Below are 21,570 nucleotides of genomic sequence, written 5' to 3' on the forward strand. Positions count from 1 at the left end.
AATAGAATATAGAAATTTGTTAGTTTTTTACAGACTACTGTCACCTAAAGACATTAAAAACACCACACTAAAACATCTAGGTCAGTGTGTGGTATACAGAGTTTGGGTCCTATCAAAAGCCAGCCTACCATAGACAATATCACATACAGTAAAAATGTGTTAGAAGAGCTACAATTGACATTAATTCCCAACTTAGAACATGATTCATGTTGTTAGGCCACTTTTCGGCTCGTGTTAATATATTTTTAGCTTTTAGGAAAGTGCAGGGCACAGAGTTGGCACATCTCACCAATGTCGGGTAGGACTCTCTGAGCTGACTTTGTAGTTTTGAAGTGCTTGTGTCTGCAGAGACCACTATATATGTAATTGTCATATTTTTTAAAAGAGGGTTACACTAAGTGCAGCTTATATACAGTACTGCACTAGATATTAAAGTAACTGTAGCATCCCATGTGGATACCCCCAATCTCCATCTCAGTAACAAGCAAGCCTGTCCAGAGTTTACATGAAACAATACGACTACAGCTGGTGCCTTTTATGTATGTATTTATTTATTTATTTATTTTAATAGTCAGGGCCATTCAGATATTTATTTGATTTGATTTGATTTATTTACTTTTTGGGTTGTGCAATACATAAAAACTATAATGAGAACAGCTGCCATATATGCAGAAGAGAAAATATTCCTTGTTTCCTCCTTACATTACCTATTATTCCTATCCAAAGCTGCTCTTCCACATTAACTGAGGATTATTCATTAAATTAATGGGTTGTTCTCTTTGTCTGGATTATAATAATGTTAATCTGACCTTCCTGGCTGGGAGTAGGCTATGTGATCACTCACTGGTCACTTTGTGATATTGCATCGACCATATTCCCCCCCCCCCCCCCCCCCCTTATATAATTTTGACATCATAATGTGTCTTGTGGAAAACCATCACTACATGCCCAGATGAAACATTTAGACCAGATGTGGACCAGATCTGACATATGGCAGGTGTGTGAATTAATATGTCGTTAGTGGGATTTAGCAAATGTGGCTCAGACCAGGCAAAAGTCTTTCAATAATGGATTTTTTGTCAGCTTTTTTTGGAACTTGTTATATTGTGTGGTCTAAATCTGTTATCTAATCCAGAGCGAATAGTGTTATGCTGGAACTAACAGCTTCCATAAGGATCCATTTTTCTTGTCTAGCCAGAGGTCCTTGGATGTCCCAAGTTTTTCAAGCTAAATAAACAAAAAAATAAATCAGCATCTGTGGTTTTCTCTCTGGAGAAGTGTGATACTTTATTTAAATGAGAGTTCTGCAGCATTATAACTAATGTCAACCCACTCACGGCATTGTACTCTGAATGCACAAGGATTCATTTGCAATAAATTTGAAATGTTCTCTATGTACAGTACATTTTCTGTACGTGTCCTTAATGGTAGATTAGATAGATATTCATTAATGGTCGATCCACTACTTTGGTCCAGACGCTGTAATATTTTGACATCATCCCCATAGAATGACTTCCACCAATTTCACTTTCTTCTGTTAAATGTTTCAATATCTGTGAGATGGATTGGCATTTTTCTAGACATTCATGAATCTTTGAGGATGAAGCCTAATTATTTTGATTGCCTGACATTTCCTCTAGGGCCTCCATGAAGTTGCCGTTTTGATTTTAGAGTGAAATGTCTCAGCAACTATTACATGTTACATGTTTTGGTGCAGACATTCATGTCCTCATCAGGGTGAATTGGTGACCCCTTGATTTTTCATCTAGTGCCATTATTAGGTCAAATTTGCTTTGTCCAGTACCTTTATTGGCAAATATCTGCAAAACTTAGACATTCTCATGACAAACCCATCACTCTAGTGTTTCTGTGCTAATTATCAAAGGTTAATATGTTAGCAAACTAAATTAGGAGGGTATATATGGTAAACATTATATCTGCTAATCATCACAATGTTAGGACGCTACCATTAACAGCACAGTGCTACCAGCAAGACTACAGACTTTTTCTTTGCCTGGTTGAAACTTGTGTTTGATGCAAATCATGGATTAAAGTCAGCACTTTAACCTGATAGTCATTTGTTTTCATTCATTTACATGTGTAATGTTGTGGAGTGCAGCCACAATACAACAAAACAAATCATAAATTTTATAACTTCTGTGTACAGTATTCTCTTTTAGTGTCTCCCTCAGTAATCAGCGTGTTGAGTCCCCTTCCCTCATAAACAGTCCATGTTAAATCCAAGTATAGCCTGAAGAATAAGCAGGAGATAACACCCCAGTTATACTGTGCCTATAATGGAGGAGGCAGAGATGTCTGCTGCTATTTGTGGTGGATGTTATCAGTGTGTATTCTCTGGGCAGTGTGTCTTACCCATCTTTTCTGCCTGTACCTGCTTCTCTGATTTGCTGGTAGCACTGATAAGCAGAAGTGTGAGACACTCTCGCCTGTAGATAATCTGTTGAGAATGAAGCTACTGCCGTTTCAGTGCCAGCCAGGGGCACATGGGGAGGATGATGGATGAGGGGCTGTGAGAAAGACAAACAGCAGTGGACTATTTGGATTCTTGCCCCTCAGAGGGCACTGGGGTGTTGAGGGGCTGAGATGCCTGGCACTTTCAGGATTAGCAGTGGTGCATTTCATTCAATTTCATCAGTTTCTCCACCTGACAATTTTCCCTTGAAAGAGCCGAAGGTGGGCCGAATGGCAGTCAGCTTGTGTCTTTGACTGCTGTCACCTGATAGGCTTATATTTTGGGGTTGCTTTGTCATGTGGCATATATGCCAGGTCTGTACACTGTTTTTACACAATAATTAAACTCAGATTCCACTCAGTTCGGGTGTTTTCACCCCAGGAGGTGTTATGCTCAGCTGTGCTTCCTAACACTAGCTGGCTGGGTGACTATTTATCTCCCTGTTAAGCCCCTCTATCCCATTTTTTTGTCTTCTATCACATTTTCTTTGCCCCCACTACTTCCCATTTTCTCTTGGTATGTCTCCAGGGTTTAGAACCATATAGTTTGGAGTTTATAGTTAGCCCATTAGCTTCAGTTTCTCTGCTCTGATTGTTTGGTCATTTTCAACTATTGTGACCTGTGAAAACTGATGATAAAGCTTCATGTTCAGACAGTTTCTTTCTTGGACAACATATAATTTTCATTTCCTCATTTCATTTGCAGCTAATATTTAAATGTGTAAAGGAAAATATTTGTGAATTGCTTAAAACTCACAAGGAAGGTTGAAATGAAGCAGAGGAAGAGAAGTAAATGAGAGCTGCAGCTGCCTCTCGTGGGAGGTTTCTACATCAGCCAGTCAATTAAATTCAGTTGTCAATATTTCGTGGAAGCTGCACTTAACTCAGTTTGCTGTACATTAAATTGTGTGCAAAATGAAATCAAATCATTTTAGCTTGTTTCATAATTAGAGTAGTTTCATGCATTGACCTCTTGACTGGCAGGTGGAAAATTATTTTCTCTGTAAATCTTCTCTTGTGACAACACCAAGAAAATATTGCAAGAGGCAACAAGACACATTTGTAACATCATCATTGGTAGTGAGTAAGAATTTCCAAATCAATATATAATAACAAAGAAACTGAATTGTTTGTGATTGGAAAAGCAAATGATTGATACATATGCAAATTATCTGTGAATTTGTTATACATTTATTAAAAGTTAGCGTACTGTATTTCAAATTTTGTTGATTTGTAAAGTTTTGATGAATAATTTTGTAATCTTTAAAACAGTTAAAAACAAACATTGTGAATTGGAGATCATGCTGTAAGATTTGCCATTCGCTTGTCCATAAGAATCATTAGAAACGCTGTAGGTCATGTTTGTGCATGTGAAGACTGTTGCAGTGAATAATAACAGCCGTGCAGTTGTGAAAGAGACGACAGAGACACAGACAGAAAGGGAGTACGAAATTAAACCAGTCAGCTTGTGCTGGTAGTGACAAAGGGTAATGAGTTATAGCGTTCACAGGTACACAGTGCTCACATATATCACAGCTCCATCAGCAGCGTCTGACTCGTGACAGCTTATTGCAGACTGATCTCACTCAAGATCTTGAATCCTTACACTCTGGCAATAATTTTGCTTGACGTGTGTCTGTGTGTGTGTACATGCATGAAACACACCCTTGGGATTTAAAATTGCTCTTTTTGAGGGGCTCCATGAAGACCTATTAGTCTGGGCAAGTGAGGGGCAAGATAACTGATTGGTCAGTGAGTGGAAGAGAAAGGAGAAGGAGATTTCACAGAGGGAAAGTGGCTGCTCCTCACAGCAGCATCTCTGAACAAGGCTGGCTGCCTCTGTTAATGAATTGGACTGTCCCATGCTAATGAATGAAGTCTCGAGATGGGCAAAAGGAAATGAAGGGAGTTAGGGGGATGTCAAACTACATGAATGATGAAGTAGCTCATATCAGGGCCTATATTACAGAGACCTATTAGTTCTCCTGTCTCTGCTGGCAATGGGCGTAATGAGGCAGTCTCCAAAGACCAAATTGATGCCTTCTCTATCTCATATTCCAAGGATGAAGATTGAGGTTATTGTAGTGTTGTACAATAGGCTGTAGTAACCAGCAAAGTCTTCCTTTATCTTCTGTTACTATGCAATAACTCAAACTTATATCTATAGACCAGTGTAAGGACTTTGCTATAGTATTTGTCAAATTCCTATTCAGAACACTAACCATCGAATGTCCAACACATTGCAGTCTCTGTTTTTTTTTTGTTTTTTTTTTCTTTTTTTGGCCTTATAATTGTCAAAGATCTAATGATCACTGTCTGTTTATCAATGGCATACTGGACAGAAGATCAGACTTCTGCTGTAAAGTGTCTTTTGCACTTCTGCTGACAGAAGACTGAGTGTGAGCTCCATGGTGCTTGAAGACCTCTTGGATCATTTGCTTTGAGTAGGAAATGCATGTAGATTAGTAACTTGTTTTCATGACTTCTGGTAGCCTAATTATAAAGAGATACACATTACATAATGTACAGCACTACAAGTTTTCAACTGTCACCATACTGTGGAGTTTTAAGCAAAATCTAGGAGCTTAATTACTAAACCAAAAACATTTAGTATTCTTCATGCATTGTCCTCAAGTACAATTTGCTGCCAATTTAAATTTTTCCTATTGGATCACATTTTGTCACTCTTTGCCCTTATCATTCCTGACATGTACTTTTGGCGACAATCAGAGCAGAGCGATCGTGGACAGAACCCCTCATTAAAGAAAGTGCTTCCACCCGAGATGATGGAGTCTGTGAGGGAGAGGGCCACGATCTTATTAACAAACCCTAGTACATTAAAACTGTGTCGTGTCGTCACTCAGATCATTCTTCCCCACCTCGTCTCAGCAGTGACGGACTTGCCAGGCAATTACTACCTCATGTCACATCCAATCTGTGGATTTGAAGACACTATAGAGCTGAAGTGTTGTAATTTTACCATTCAACAAAAGATTGGTGGTTTTTTTTTTTTTTTTTTTTTTTTGTGTTATCTAACTAAGCAAAGACTTGCCTGCAGTCCCACTCACTAAGAAGAAACCCTGTGGCTGTTGGATCGAGATGTGTGATCTTGGCCCAAACATGATTTATTCTCTGGGAAGAGAAGATTTGTATTATTTTTTTTACTAAAACTAATTTCGGCTTTTCGAGAAAAAAAGAAGTGTAAACGTTATTTTGCTTAATTATTGATGGCACAGAATCAAGCCAACAATCATACAGACAGGGAAAGAGCCACAACAGTAGAGCAGTTTCTAGATATCTAGTGGTCAAAAGACATTGGTTTATTAGATAGAATGAGACCTATAGGCCTGTCCAGGCACAGCTCTGAGGCAATTAAAGGCACCCCCCCCCCAAATCTCCCAAATCTACAAAACAGCAATCATTACAGATCCTACCAACTAAAATATGACTCCCACAATCCCGTCTTCTCTGTAATTGCAATGGCTGGTCAGTGAAATAAATAAGGACAAAGAAGAATGTCTGACACATTTTAAAAGTATATCTTAATATAAACATTTTATTCAGTGCATTTTTGTGTATACAACAAATAATAAACAACTGGAAGTTATCAGACAAGCCACAATGCCTGCCTGTATATGTTGTTTAATCAGATTTAGCCTGGTAGTTTGGAACACGATCCAACATGGGTTAATACACATAGCCTACATCATGCAGTTCTAGACCAGAATTTCCCTGCTTTCTCCCATGCAACAGATAGGTTCACCTAATACAAACCATCTCCAGAGGAAACCAAGAAAGGAAAGCCTCCCAGAAGCATGTACCAGAAAGAAGTTTATATAGCTGAAAGGAAGAGTACATACCGTAGCCCACAAAAAGGGTCATTTTTGTCCATAATGGTGTTTGTACATGCCCTGTGCAAGAAAGGGAAGATGTTCGTCTTTGTATTGTTTTCTTTTTTTTTTTTTCACTTTTACAAATATGACGTGTCCTATAAAATATTAAGCCACCTAAAAGTCCACAGTATTCTTTTTTTTTTTTTTTTTTTTTTTTTTTTTTAAATATAGAAAATATTGTCACCACAATAAGTTACTCAAACACATAACAAGCATCCTGGGAAGGGGCTTGCACCATGTAACTATGGTGAACTGCTTCAGTCAATAGAAGTCGACAAAAAAGGATGGCAGGGGGTCGAAGAATGACACAATCACAGAGGGAAGAAACATATCACGAGGACAAGAGACAGAGACGTGAACACAGTGGTAACAGAAGGGAATGAGGACAGAGTAATCATTTCATACCTTTGTCATCAAGCATATCTGCAAAAAGTACAACATCAAGCACATTGCCACGCTTCCAAAGTGTTAAAAATCACTTCCTTTGTCCATTGTTTCTTTTCCCTTAAAACCTTTGCTTTCTTTCATCAGAAATGTACAATGAAAAAAAAATTCCAGCTTTGCCTTTTACTGGCTTGGTTTTCAGCAGCTTAAAGGGACGCTCTTTCATTCTGTCTTTGGTTTGCCGGAACCTTTTCAGTGATGAAATGGTAACAAAAATATGAATACTGAACAATGGCAAGGGAAGAGAACAAGAGGGAGCATAAACAAGACTATTTATCAAATAAAAAGCTCTCAGCTAATTCAGAAAATTAGCAAAAAAAAAAAAATGCACGGTGCAGCTGTGGCATCTCTGAAAAAGAAAACCAACAAGAGAGCCACACTGTCCGTTATATTTCAGGTCAGTTGAACATAGGCTTCATTTTCCCATGCTAGAGAGCTCAGTCTCTGAGCGTGTGCACTAGGACGCAGGAGAGCTACCGTCTGGCTGGCCACTGTCCCAGCAGCACTAGGCAGAGCCACACCAGAGAGTTTATAGGCTTTGTATTCACAGAAGCATGGATGAGACAGAGATCAGGGCTTGTACTGTACCACTGCAGCTTTGTCGATTAACAAATCACTGGCTGCACTAAACGCCCACACGTCTGTATTCCCATCCCTGTCCGACATATGCACGAGTGCTTGGTGTCTACATGACCTAAGAAAAGTTACTGTCCAAGGGAACTAAAAATAAAAGTAAAATGAGTTAAAGATGAGCTAAGGTAATAATGAAATCTCAAGCCTAAAACAAAATGGTTCGTTTGTTTTTAAATCCAGGATGGTTTTACGTGCTGTTACATTTCTTACTTTTGATGCTGTTTTTAAGAGAGAAACAATGATTGACAAGGATGGTGCCTGTTTCTATTGGTGGTGTCTGGGTGTTTTTGTATGGTTTGTTGTCGTAGCTAGTCCTGAACCGCTGATCAGTAAGAGAGGTCTGCTAGGATTCACACTCTGCTGGAGGTAAGGTCTTGTGGTTCAGCCCCAGGCCAGGGTTTTGGCTACAGGGCTACGTCGACTCATTCTGGCTCACGGCTTTGCCTCCATTGAGCACAGCGGAGGCACTCCGACTTTTGGTGGGTGTACCACTGCCAGAGCGGGAGAACTCTGTCAAGTCATGGAGGGATGGCTCTCTGTACATTGCCACTGTGGAAACATAAGACAAGTGCAATTCAGACAAGGTGACATTATTTATACATTAGACATCAACAGATTTTATAGTATATGGATGGAAAAAAAAACATTTGCTGTCACTATCAAGTCATGAGCTGCAGTCCATGCAGGATAGGTGCTGTGATGGTATAACATGAAACTTTACTTATAGTTCCCTGCAAACTGCTGAATCAAGAGATCACAGCATACCAGGTTGGTGCTGAAGTAAAAGAAAAATCCTATATTCACAGCATGACATTATAAATTCAGGAGGTGCTAGTGCTTTAGCTTTGCTGTGTATGCAGCATTGGGCCAATCTGCATCTCAGCAGTTGCTTTTCAGAAGAAATATCAGTAATCTGAGGTTCACAGTCTTTGGTTTCAGGATGTTGTCAACATCCTTCTGCCTAGAATGCTATTTGATGTTCATTCCTAAGGGAGACTGTGGCTGAAACAGCAAACGCAGTCCTTCAGACACTTCACTGAGACCAGCACTTTTTGTTACAGCAGCACAACAGAGACCATCTTTGTATATACATGTTAATCAATGACCAGGCTTTACTTGAAACTGCTGATGATTGGTACTAGACTTGATAGTGACAGTATGATTATAATATTGGGCGACGGACCTTAGGATTACAGAATCACCTCAACAGCACAGTTGCTATTCATTTTTTAGCATAATTCCCCAGTAACAAACACCCTTCTTGTCATTTTTTTCCACATTCTTTCATATAAATCCCCCCCATGTTTTGTGATGGATAGCACTTGACAGACACTTCTGATAAAGGCAGCTTTTTTGTGTCTTGCGTGAAGACTTTCTGGAAGAATTGTAAGAGGATTTTACTGTTTGGATTTGATTGACATGAGCTAAACCTGCTTCATACAGAGTAAGACAGAATGATAGGCTGTGGGCTGAGATGCACAGACCGGAACCAGAAGAGTAGTGAGTAATGACTGGAGGGGATGCCACTTCCAGTGCAGAGACAGCTTCTTAATTGGCACCCTGTATCACCACTCTCTTTGAATATGAGCTGCTGGAACAAATTCTCCTTCATTCCTCTCTCTTTTGCAAAACTCTTTCCAAACTAACAGCTGCATGTGGAATTTAAATTATGTAAAAGATTTAGTAAATATTGTGCATTACTGGATCATTTGTGTAAAAGATGGGGAATGTATTTATTTTTTATGACAACAAAGTATATGTTGAATTTATTTTCCCCATTTTGAATTTGCTGTTGGTCCTCAAAATGTCTGTTTTTAGATAACCTCAAAAGGCAGCTGAGGGTAGTAGCTTTGGGAAGCGGTTAGAATTACTGTCTCATTCACTTATGATTTATCTCTGAGTAAAGCAAGGCCGTCATTCTCTGGCTATTGTTCTTAAGCGTGTTTGAAACCCCCTGGATGGCCCAGTAAATGGAAGTGAAAAGCTATTCCAGTGATCTCACAGGGAAGACATGCATTCCTAATGAGACTGGCTGAGGGAGCACCATCCAAGACCCACAAAGGGGCAGCACCACACTGAATTTATTTCCAAACTGAAATACCCAGCAATGAAATCAATGCTCAATTTCTGAATGAAATCTCTAGAATAATACTAAGTGTTCACACAGATGTATTACTACACATCTACAACTGTTGATCTCTATTGTTCCTCTCTGCAGAAGAGACTGTTTGCTTAAATTAAAGAATTTTTAACAATCACATCATTTGTGTTTTAGGTCCACTCAAAATTTTAATTACTGTAAGATGTAGATGCTAGTATGAGTCAATACACTGTATGCAGTGTACATAGTATAGTAGATTATGCAACAACTCACTTTAAGATGTACACTGATATCACAGTACCTACTCTTGAAACATCACCTTGTCCTGTACAGTTCTATGACAGAAGGCTGTGTCTGGAGATTACTATTTACTTATCATTTCATCCACTCAGACACCAGTAATAACTCTAGCAGGCATGCTAAAGTGCGGCACACAAATGAATGTAATGAAGCTGTAAAAATGACAGCCATGACAGATCCAAATTGAGCCATCCAAAAAAAAAAGTCTGCTTTTTATCATTGTTCGAGTATTTTTTACTCTAAGCCTTTCATTTCTTACTTGGAAAAAAAAGCGAATAAAAATCTCTTCTTTTATCTTACTGAAGTGAAATCAAACTCCCTCTCTGTTGACAGGTAAGTCTGTCTTGTTGAAGATGAAAGGACTGTGGCCTTTTCAACAGAGAGAACAGAACCGTTTCTCCTGCTCTCCTGTGTTTTCCACGCTACCACACACATTGTACTACTTTACAGTAAAGTCAGAGAGAACCCCACATATCCAGGCTGTCATTTGTGTTACTGTTCAAAGTATTGAGACATAATGTTCCTTCTATCTCTGCTTCTGCTCACAGACAATGGCTCTGTCTTGTTTTGCACTCAATCTGCAGCAGAGTGTAACCATCTAGTGGAAGCTGCTGACCAGGTCCATGGCGGCATTTCTAAGGAGAATGCTAAATGTCATTTACTCTTTAGTAAAAGAATATCTACATGTTCTGAAACTATGGGCTAAAATGGTATCGTGTAAAACAACCTCCGCCAACTAGAAAGGTTAGATTTATTATTACTGGTCCATAGCATTGTCCTGTTGTTGTCAGTGATCAAACCTTCACAACCACTGTGATTAGCCAGCTGTGTGAGGGTGAGAAAGGAAGGAACTTCTCTCTCCAGATGTTACACTTTTTTTTTTTTTTTTTTCATTTTAATAACAACAATTTCTGCCACTCCTTATATCAACAGCCAACTGCAACACACTGAATGCCTTCCAGGAGAGTCTGGAAATGTGTGTCATTGTCATATTTAAATCATGATGTATCTACATTGGCCCTACACTCCACCTTTAACTGTTTTTGCATGGTCTTTTGTACAAACCAGTTTTGGTCAAGCAAAACCTGAGCCTTAATTGAGAAGTAAAATGTAAAAGAGAATCTGAGCAGATTTACCTTTTAGAGGTTTAGGAAGGAAGTGGGCTGCTGGCTTGTTCTTCTTGACATGATTCCCCTTCATGATTTCTCCTTCCTTGTTCAGACCGAGGTACCAGCCCCTGCCCGACTGCTGCTGCCGGTATATCATGGAGGAGTATGTCACATAATAATTCTCGAACACTGACTCCTTGAATTTGCACTCCGGTGTAAAGTGTTCCTAGTGGGGAAAAGGAGAAGTAGAGTATAGTGTATCATAGTTGTTGGATAGTAATTCACAAGGTCTCAAGAGTTTTTGACATCATATTATGAAGAGAAGAAGCTGAAACGTAATAGTTAATTACTTGAGAGAAACTTGATAAGGGTACATTGCATTGCATGACACACAGTCAGGCATGAAAAGATTGAAGGAGCTATTTCAAGGCTCAAGCCACTGCTATAAGATTTTTGTCTCTTGAGAATCTTCTCAATCTATTCAGTCCATTTACTGTAGTGAATAATGTAGCACTTCATAGAGTAGATAACAGTGATATGATGGATACAGCTTATTAATCAAGAGTATTAATAAAACATACAGGCAAATTGAAGAGTATATTCTAATTTTGCTCCTAGCTGTTAATTATGTATAGGCAGTTCATTGTCTTTAATAGTATTGGCTGCTGTATTTAAGATTTTGTTAGACATGATGATTTATTACTGGCATTTGAATTAATATACTACATATTTAAACGTGAAATACTTCCACATTGAGTTTTAGTTCAGGTATCTGTTTCTCCACCTTCCTTAGCTCATTCACGAATGAACGGAGTGTCAAAAGACTCCTTAAAGACTTGCAATCCTCTGGCCTGTGTTGCATGTGTTCTCGCTCCCCTTGTTTTTTTTTTTTTTTGGTTTAGAGCTCTGTGACTACAGGGGCTTTAAAAAGTATTCAAATCCCTATTTTGGGCACTTTATTGTGTTGTAGATTTCATCAGTCTACACAGAGTAATCCATAATAAGAATAATAACACTTTACTGTGACACTCCAAATTGAGGTCAGGTGCATCCTTTCCACCACTGGAAAGTTGATTGGAGTTTCGAAAGGAACCCACCTATAATGTCATAATTCACACTTTGCATGTCAAGACAAAAACCAAGCCATGAAGTCCAGTGAACTCTCTGCGATAACATTGGTGCCAAGCATAGATAAGGGCAAGGGTATAAAAAACCTTTCTAAACCTCTGACTGTTCCCAGAAGCACAGTGGCCTCAATAATTATGAATTGTAAAAAGTCTGGAACCACAAAGGCTCTTCCTACAGTTATCTGTCCAGCCTGAGTAACATAATAAAGTATGCAAAAAACGAAGGGGTCTGAATACTTTCTGAAGCCACTGTGTATATAGGATTTGGCCATTAGTGCTACAACTGACTGGCTGAGGTTTATTTCCCCAAAGGCAAAACCTAGTGTGTACGTGGGCACATGTGTATATTTCTGAGTGCTTGGGTGTATGAGTATGTGTGTGTCCAATTTGTAGGGCTGCTTGTGCAGTGAGTCTGCAAAACAGAGTTTAATCAGTTAGAAAAAAAAATTCCCCTGAGAGAAATTGAGGAACAGTGCATGAAGGAAAAGGCAACTAAAGACAAGTGAAGCTAGAGAGCAGTGAATTGGTCATGCTGTGCATTTTTGTCTTAGAACACTATGACTGTGAGTGAAAACACATACACTATATTCAAACCACCATAACACAGTTGAAATAGCCAGTGGGTCAAACCTGCAAAAATAGGTAGTGAGATTTCTTAGAAAGAGAAGGATGGATCCCTCTTTCAGACTGTAGCAGGTTGACCACGTTATTTCTATCCCAGTAAAAAAAAAATTAAAAAATAAAACATTATTATGGTGGGTGGCATTGATAAGAGTGATGACGTATCCCTGGGGCCAAAGACCCACTGTGAGATCATGACAAACAACATGTCACTACCAGAAGACAGGGAGTCATCTATAACAGCACTGTGTGTTTTTTAACAGATCAACAGCGTCACTCTTGATGTGCAGCTTTAACAGGACTTCAAAGACTGAACATGTTGTGAATCCAGTGATGTGCTTTGCTCTGCAAGTGAAGCTGTTCTATATAAAAAAGCTAGAACACACAAAATATATGAAATGTAAAGGCAGTGAACTGTAATGGATCAGAAAATATCCATTTGTTGAACTTGGTAAAAGAGTAGCCCGTAGTACTGTATTGTATTGTGCTTTTGCTCACACCTAACCAGACTCCATTCAAGATACAAAACCCAGACCTACCTACAGTAATTGCTCATCATTGCTCACTGATCTATCTTTCACAGACCCACACCAGGGAAAACAGAAACAAAGCTAATGTCACAGGAAACTGGTGACATATCGCCTCAATGGGATGCATCCTGTTGGCTCTGCTTTAGTTCTCGGTTAAGCTGCAACATCACAGGGGTACCGAACAGTCCATTTGAATAAATGTGAAGCCTGCCAGGAGGGCTGAAGAACCAGCTGGGAGCTTACAGTGTCATGGCTCAGTAAGAAATTAAAAAAAGATCCAAGTGTAAAATAACAACACATATTCCCATGTACTTGGTTTTCAGTAGCGGGGGCTTGGAGATGTTGCGGTAGAAGTCAGTATCTGTTAGAGGCCGTGTCTGCACTGAGTTCTGCACTTTGATCTCAGCATCAGTCCTAGACAAGATGCAAATCTACAGTTGATGCTTTTGTGTCTCAGGTCTGTCTTTTCTGCTCGGAGCCTTTCAGCATAGCTCAACATTTTTTCAAGTCTTAATTTAAAAAATATTTGCATGTCCATATGTGTACTCAACAAGTTACTGTATTGGATGCTGCAGCTATTCTTCTCAGAGACCCGTTCCTAAAAATATTTCCGATGTAAGTAATGGAGGACAATGTTCACATTCCACACTATGTGCATAATGCATTCCTCAGTTCCCCTGAAGCTAATATGAGGTGGCAGCAGTCTCAAAAAGCCAAATTAATCTTCTCAGAGCAAAATACACTTTACATTTACAGTGAAAACTCTTTAGGAAGGGACCTGTACAGAGGGGAGGAAGGACTACTTTAGCCAGCAACTCTTTCAGTTTATATAAAGGCATGTTAGTGTTGATTTAAGACAGATTTAAAAAGTGTCAGCCTATTCTTTAACTGTCTCTATTCTGTATACAGTGATTCTGTTGTTGCGTGATAGTGATAGTGTGCAAATGCTTGGGTCTCAAATCAGTTTCAATGTACTGTTCATTATATTCTGCATACAAAATAAACACTTGAGCTGTCAGCATGTTAATACTGTACAGTACAATTGTTATAACCACATTTGGTGTGGTTGTAATACATTCCCAGTGTCTTTTTATCTTGTTAACAGAAGCAGAATATTCCTGTTTGCTGACCTTATAGTCAGTTGGGCTGTCAGCCTGTCATCTAACATTCAAAAACCTAAAATTATTTTGACAACTGCTGACTATTTTTCGCTGAAAGTTTAATAATCAGTATTTATTCTTATACATATTATGACTGATACTCCAATCAAAGGAGATTGCCGTAACACTGTGCTTCCAAAGGCATGAAATATTTCATTGACCATCAGTGTTTTCTATCTTAATACCATCCAGATACACATGACACGTGATTTAAACCTCACTGCGGTCTAAATTGGCATAATATTTAAAGAAACACTAGTTTATTGTGAAATACATTTCATGTCAATCAGAACTTAAGGACTGTAGTCCAGCTTGTGTAGGTACGAGCTATTTAAGGTGTTATGCAAAGCCATAAGCCAAAAAGTAACTGAATAGGTCAATTACTGAAAAATTTCTGTTGTTGTAAAACTAGATCTTGGAAGGGATGCAAGTCATTTCCATGACAGACAGCAGCAGCATCAATGTCTCCAAACTGTTCACAGCTCCAGGAGTAGTTCCAGCACAGACCCAGTGTTTTTGATCAGTGTGTTTAGTTTGTTTGCACTGATACTCTGATGCTTCTGCACCAGCAGATTGCCACAATATTACACTCACAACAACAGAGCGGTAAAAGATTTGCAACATCATGTTCATATTCACATAAATAAGCTTCCTTCAAAATGTAATAATGAAAATGTGTTTCTCAAATAATGGCATTCAAAGAAAATAAGTCATACAGTCTGTCTATAGTACTGATGGTTAGCTACAGTACTGTACAGTATAGCAGTATTCTTCACTACATATACTGAAGTTAATTTGTGCAAACAAACATGCATACTACAAGGAGTAGGGAGACAAAGTATAAACAGTAACGAGGAGTGTAAAGTAAATGATGATGTGCTTCTTGGCCAACAGTCTTGGATCAGGGCTTTTATCTGCATTGTTAAATGTAGCTTAGATTGTCTGCTAACTTCATGACGTAGGCAAAATTTTGTAAAGTATTACTTTTCATTGCTTTCTTAATCCTTTTGCATATTAGCTCTTTACCGTTGACCTCCTCCAGTACCCCAGTGTTTCTTTCTTCCCTGCTCTGACTCCTTCAGTCTGATTAGTGACAACAGCCTTAGAAAGGCAGAGCAGCATCCATCTCAGTTATGCATGAGCAGCAATTGGAAGCCAAACAATGGGCTGCTCAGCTCTTGAGCCAGAAGTTCTGTTCTTCGTCTAATAATGAGCTTATGTGGATTTGGCTGATTACACTCACCTTGGAGAAGAGTCTAGTGATAAACAGACGCATACAGATAGATAGAAGCACATTCAGAGCCAAGCTGGAGGAGAGGCTGCTGGCCGGCACTGCTGTGGGACTGACACAAGGAGGGGCCAAAATGGCAGGGGATCCCCATTTCTATTCTAACACAACTCTGATAGACAAGATTTTTTTGAATGGGTTCCAGTAGCATCTCCTCAGTCAATAGTATATCTATTGTCCACCAAAATCAATCTCTTAGTGAAAAAACTCTCTCATCACTTTAATCATAAGTCCAGTGCCAGATGGAGAGAGGGTAAATCACTTTAAAAACAAAAAGCAGGAAACTAGTATCTGCATATACGGCCAAGTCATCTCCCTCCCCCATGTCTCTGTGGTTTGGCTACATAGACTTTTAATGATCCCATTACACCATATTGAATTTTCCTTGACTTATGCAACAATAACAAGTGTCTGTATAAATAATGCCCAACTATCAACCTCACTTACACAATGTCCAGGCAGGCATTTCTGTAAAAAACAAACAAACAAACTAAACATAAATTATTTTAGCATTGTCTTACTTATATATAATGATGTTTGGAGCTGAGACATCCCACCCCTCCGCACGCACGCACGCACGCACGCACGCACGCACACACACACACACACCATGTAGGCTGAAGGAACATGAGCTAAAAGGCTTTGGTGTGCTTGATACAATAAAGATCTAGATGAGCTGCATACATGCCCCTATTGTATAACTCTGTCAGCTCATCCTTGCCCTCTCGCCTATTTCTGTAGCAATGAGAAAATTTGTTCAATAGTTGTGTTCCTGGGAGCTCTGTGATACATTTTTCCATGTTATAGAAGTAGGCAAAATTCATAGTCCTTCCGTTTTCATTTCTCTTTTCTACAACCCCAGTGTGGGGGTTGAGCAATGTTTTTATTTGACTTTATAGACCTCTGTGTCTTAAAGTGCTGTTGCACTTGCCTGGTAGATGGGATCAAGAAAGTGAGCAAAAGGAAAGAATATTGAAATCTTTAGGGTTTTCTATTCATGTGCCATACCATTTGTAAAATTATACAGATCCAACAGTGACACCTGCTTTTAGTGTCTTTTTTCAGTCTTATACAGGGCCAGCCATTTATTTTAGATCAAAATGGCAACAATAGTCATACAGTGCATACTTAATTTGAGCAAATTCATTAGCAAAATATGCTAACAGTTAAAAACAGAATTTATCATATTGTCTTATGAATCACTGCTTTACATTGAACTAATTTGCAAACACAAAAACTTTGCCTGAAAAGGCCTTTTGTCCTTTCCTGCCATCATGGCTTTGTTTTTTAAAATCTGTAGTGACAAGCATCCAAATCTCTCTTCAGTTCAGTGTCTATTCACTGCACATGTAAACGCACTGGATAAAATAATGATATTTGTTATGTGAATATAGAAATACACAGATTAATTTACTCTTGTCTTTTTGCCTAAATGAAGTGAAAAAGGACAGTGAGAGGCAGAAATGATTCACATGGGGGAATCCCAGCTGAAGTACTGGCAGTGTTTCCTGAGCCCTTTACAGTCCAATAACTGCCTAGAGGGAAGAGACATTTAAGCAGGGTACAAGTATCGAGTATAATGTACTTAATGATGTTTCCCTGCTGTTTGTAATTTGCACAAATTTAAAACACACTCGATCACAGGTGCTGCCCCTCTGGGAAACCTCTTGTACTCCAACAGTTGTAGAGGTAACTAAAATGAATATTCCATTAGCAAAGCGATCATGTCAAGAAAACACTATCAATTATGATGCACTCTGAAAAGCATTCTGTTGGCTTCAGGAGAGTGTTTTCATCCCTGTAATGTTTTCGTGATTCAGTCAGCTTGAGAAGAAATAGTGGCATAATGGATCTGATCTCCTGTGTCATGATATTGGCCAGATTTTTTCACAAGATAAGCCAAATGAATTTTGCACACTGCCCTACATCTATTCAGCTGCCATATAGAAGCTGAAATGACACCAATTATGCTGATGGAATTAGGGCTGAGTGCTGTTCTGGTTGCTTTGCAGCCACATCAAAGCTTGTCAGACACACAAAAGCTAATGCTACTGTATGGCTGGGCGGCGAAAAGAAATTGTGCTAAATCCATCTTTTCAACGTCCCTGTCTTTTCAGTTGAGTGGAAGTGGATTAAGGAGCACCTTTTTCTTTAGCTAAAGATAAAGTCCACTTTTAGTGTTCATCTGTTTGTGAATAAATGGGAGAGCTTTAAGCTGCTGCAGAAGACCCTCACAGATATACATAGACACACCCATACAGGGTACATGTTCAAGCCAGTAGCAGACACAAAACAAACTAGTTAATGACACAGCTCAGTGGAGTGAAAAGAGTGGGTATTTACCAAAGGCACTGTCCTTGCTAAATGGTTGAATGGGTGTAAACCAACTAAAGTATATAAGGGGTATATTAAAATACAAATACATGATGTACAAGCATAACAACATACACACCTCTTTTATACCTATCTCTCTGTATTTGCTACTCTGCAAACAATGACAATATTTTTTTGTTATCGTCTCAAGAATAACAATGCTCTTACAAACCCTTTGCATCTCTTGCACAAGGCTTTAGTGATGGTCTAAAGCATTATAAATATTATTATTATCTTTTAGCTGGCACATAATGCCCATCAACAATGCCTGTATAAATGAGTGAGAATGTGATGGGTTTAATGTCCTATGCAGAAACTCTTTTACAGGATGATGATCAGTCAGCTGGTGTGATTCTTTTGGTCCACAGAGCTTGTAAAACTGTGCTATTCTGATAAATAGTTCCACCCAAAGAGCCGTGAACTATCCATTTTATACACACTCATACCAAGCAGCCAGACGAGACTCAAGTGGAGTTGGAAATTAATAATGCCACTAGAAATATGTGGATATCAGTTATGCATCCCAAATATACTCACAGATCTGAAAACATCTCAACTTGTTCAAATTATTATACCTTTTTCAGATTCAGTAGAAATATTCTCTACATTGCTATGTATACATAAAGGTTTTTGGGTTGGTAACTGTATGTTTTTGTAAATTATTTTAAATCATAACACATTTTTCTGGTCTAATAAGACATTTCTGCTGTTCTTGTGCAAAACTTGCTCTGCTACTTTTATCAAAAGTAGAGGTGCAAACAGGAATATAGAAGATAATAAATACATATTAATTGGTTCTTTCTCTCCCACACATTGACGCTGATGAATATATCTTCACTGGTGCATTCTGCCTCACCCACACACGTGCACTCTTTTTCTTACTCCTCATTTCTGTCTCTCCCTCTTTTATTCTTAGTGTATGTTGTCTGCACTCATACATACAGAACACACAGTGTCTAAACAGGGTCACATACCAGATCATCAGTAGTAAAGCTGTATATTTATCTATTTATAGTGTCCAAATGTAAATTGACTTGGCATGTAAATGACATGAATCCCAATCATTATATGGCAAACACTCACTCACCATCCATTCACTTTTCCATTCATGCATATGCGTAAGTACACATTTGTAGAACAATGGGACAATAAGAGACAGACAAATCCCTGCAGCAGCACTCCATACGTCATTGTTTTCTCTACACTGTTGATTGGGAATCTCCCCCCACTGTCTCCACTGCTGACTTGCTATTGGCTGGTTTGATGTGTGGCTTCAAGGATGCATTTTGGTATAGTAGCAATCCCAGCAAGACAAGGATTACTAGGCGGCTAGTTAATTTCCTTTTCTAACTTAGTTATAACAGAAACCTGTAATAACCCACCCCAAAATTCATTCTTCCAATTTAACATACAAGATGTACTGTATTTTGAATGAGGTCTGATATTTAAAATAAAATACACTGTTGGCAACCTGCAGTATTCCTTCTAGACAGTAGCGATTATGGTCTTCACCTTTTGAACTGAAATCACTTATGCAAAGCATTAAAGGTTCGATGCGTAATATTTAGAGTAACTGTTCATATAGAAGTCAGGCTAAAATAACATTATGCACATCTAAGGTAGTTGCAAGTTGTCCAGCATCCACGTTTTTCCTAAAACTTTGGCAAAAAATGGCAGTTTAGAAATAGGCTAATACCTTTACTGCTGCATCTCTCTGCCTGTAGAACATTAAATCAGTCCTAAAGCTTGCTGCATATGCTCAATTACTGATAGCCAAGCTCATATCATTAAAATCACTCACTGGGAGCCCTGGACTCCTGGGGAGCAATGTAAGTACAGTACATAAATTTATGTGCCAAAGGATTGAAAGAGGATGTTTCATTTAAATTATTCCTGTGAATTCCCTTCAGGCTTGCTTAGCTTTGGTAATCCCCCTTGCATATGTTGTCAAACAATTGCTAGCACTCATTAAAATGCCATTACAGGCAGACCAGAGAACATTTGCTAAAGGACTTGGCTCTTGTCGTTCGTTTGATCTTACAATTACTACATTGAATGAGATCTTTGTCTCGAAACATAACATTCACTAGAAATTAGATATTTATTTAGTTTTGGTTAATGAAAACAGATTAGATCTCCATAAACAGCAGCTTTACTGGTTGTACCTATAAACACTGAATGACAGGTGACCTCTGCTGATTAGCTGTCAGGTTTCTGGTGAGAGCCAATCATTTTTATAAAGATGTATAAGCCAGCGTTTACATCTTGACATTTCCGTTATTCTGCTGATGTCTTTATAAAGCTGTCTGTAGCACCTCAATCTTTTCACCTCACAGCAGAATTGTGTTTTAGGGGGATTAGTTTTTTCTGGCAGAATCCTTGCTGCTTCTTGGATTCTCTGAGAATCAGGGCAGAGCCTCTTGCCAAATACATATGCAGTACAATCATATACAGTTCCTAAATGTAAGTGTCTGACTGAGCAAACACTTGTTGAGAGCTACCACATTAGCCCTGTTTGTTACTGTGATTGTGCGTATGAGAGGGTGAAATCGGGAGAGAGAGAGCGAGAGAGAGAGAGAGACCAGTTTACCTTCTTTATTCATCACATTACTGTCTAAGTATTTCATAGATTATTTGTCAGCAGCAGCTGCAGAACAAAAAGCTACAAGATCATTAGGTTTTCTTTGCTGTTTCTGGGCTGGTTTCTATCAATCACCATTGTTCTGTCTACTGAGACCTTTACTATACAGAACAATCTTTACTAATTTGACTATGAGGATTGTCTGTCAACGCTGTGTGTGTCTGCGTGTCCTCTAGTTACACTTCTAACCAACCTGTCAGTCTTCTCATTGACACCTGCCACACAATAAGACGGTGGCATTTGGGAGGAAGATGAACAGGAACATTGTTCAGCACACAACTGAATTATTCATAACCTTGCACATTTAATCAAATGATGAAGAACCAGCTGCCACTATCGGATATGTCACTGCTTTGCCTGCTTACACAATCCTTGAACTTTTTACTGACTCTAAATTATATCAGAAAATGATCCTGCTCTTTCATCAGGCTTAGAATGATGATAGGCTTGAGTGGGCAGTGAGAGCGAGCATCCCTTTCCACAAACAAGGTAAATAAAAAGATCTTCTCAAGTATAAACACTTAGGGCAAAATATCTGGTATTCTGTTAAAGTATCACATGTTTTTCTAGTATTTTTTCCATTCGCTCATGTCACCATAGTAACTCAGATGTCTCTGACCCAAAATTCTTTCTGCATCGTGCTGGACTAGAGGTTTGATGAATAGAGGCCAGGACTTAATCCTATACACGCATGCACACAGACACTCATGTATGCTTATAAGTGAGACACCTACTGATGTGTACAGGTAGCCCTCACTGTTCATAGCCAGATAGAGTTTGGTCTGCACCCCCTGGATGGCCACCACTCGCAATCCCACCGGAATAAGGTTGAACATGGCTGAAAAAAAGATGGACAGCAAACACAAAGAATAAACAAA

The 21,570-nt window shown here is 38.8% G+C and overlaps 1 protein-coding gene across 3 annotated transcripts in view; it reads right to left on the minus strand.

Annotated features, from left to right (window-relative positions):
- Window positions 1-6,498: 6,498 nt before the first annotated feature.
- Window positions 6,499-21,570, minus strand: part of fgf13a (fibroblast growth factor 13a) — a 76,931-nt gene continuing 61,859 nt past the window's right edge. For all 3 annotated transcript variants that reach the window (XM_026331100.1, XM_026331101.1, XM_026331103.1), the window contains 3 exons: window positions 21,427-21,530; window positions 10,980-11,178; window positions 6,499-7,991 (listed from right to left, as the gene is read on the minus strand). In XM_026331100.1, coding sequence (XP_026186885.1) covers window positions 7,855-7,991; window positions 10,980-11,178; window positions 21,427-21,530 — 440 coding nt within the window. In that variant the 3' untranslated portion in view covers window positions 6,499-7,854. The remainder of the gene's footprint in view (window positions 7,992-10,979; window positions 11,179-21,426; window positions 21,531-21,570) is intronic.

Source organism: Mastacembelus armatus, chromosome 10 (genome assembly GCF_900324485.2).
Source record: "Mastacembelus armatus chromosome 10, fMasArm1.2, whole genome shotgun sequence".
NCBI lineage: Eukaryota > Metazoa > Chordata > Actinopteri > Synbranchiformes > Mastacembelidae > Mastacembelus > Mastacembelus armatus.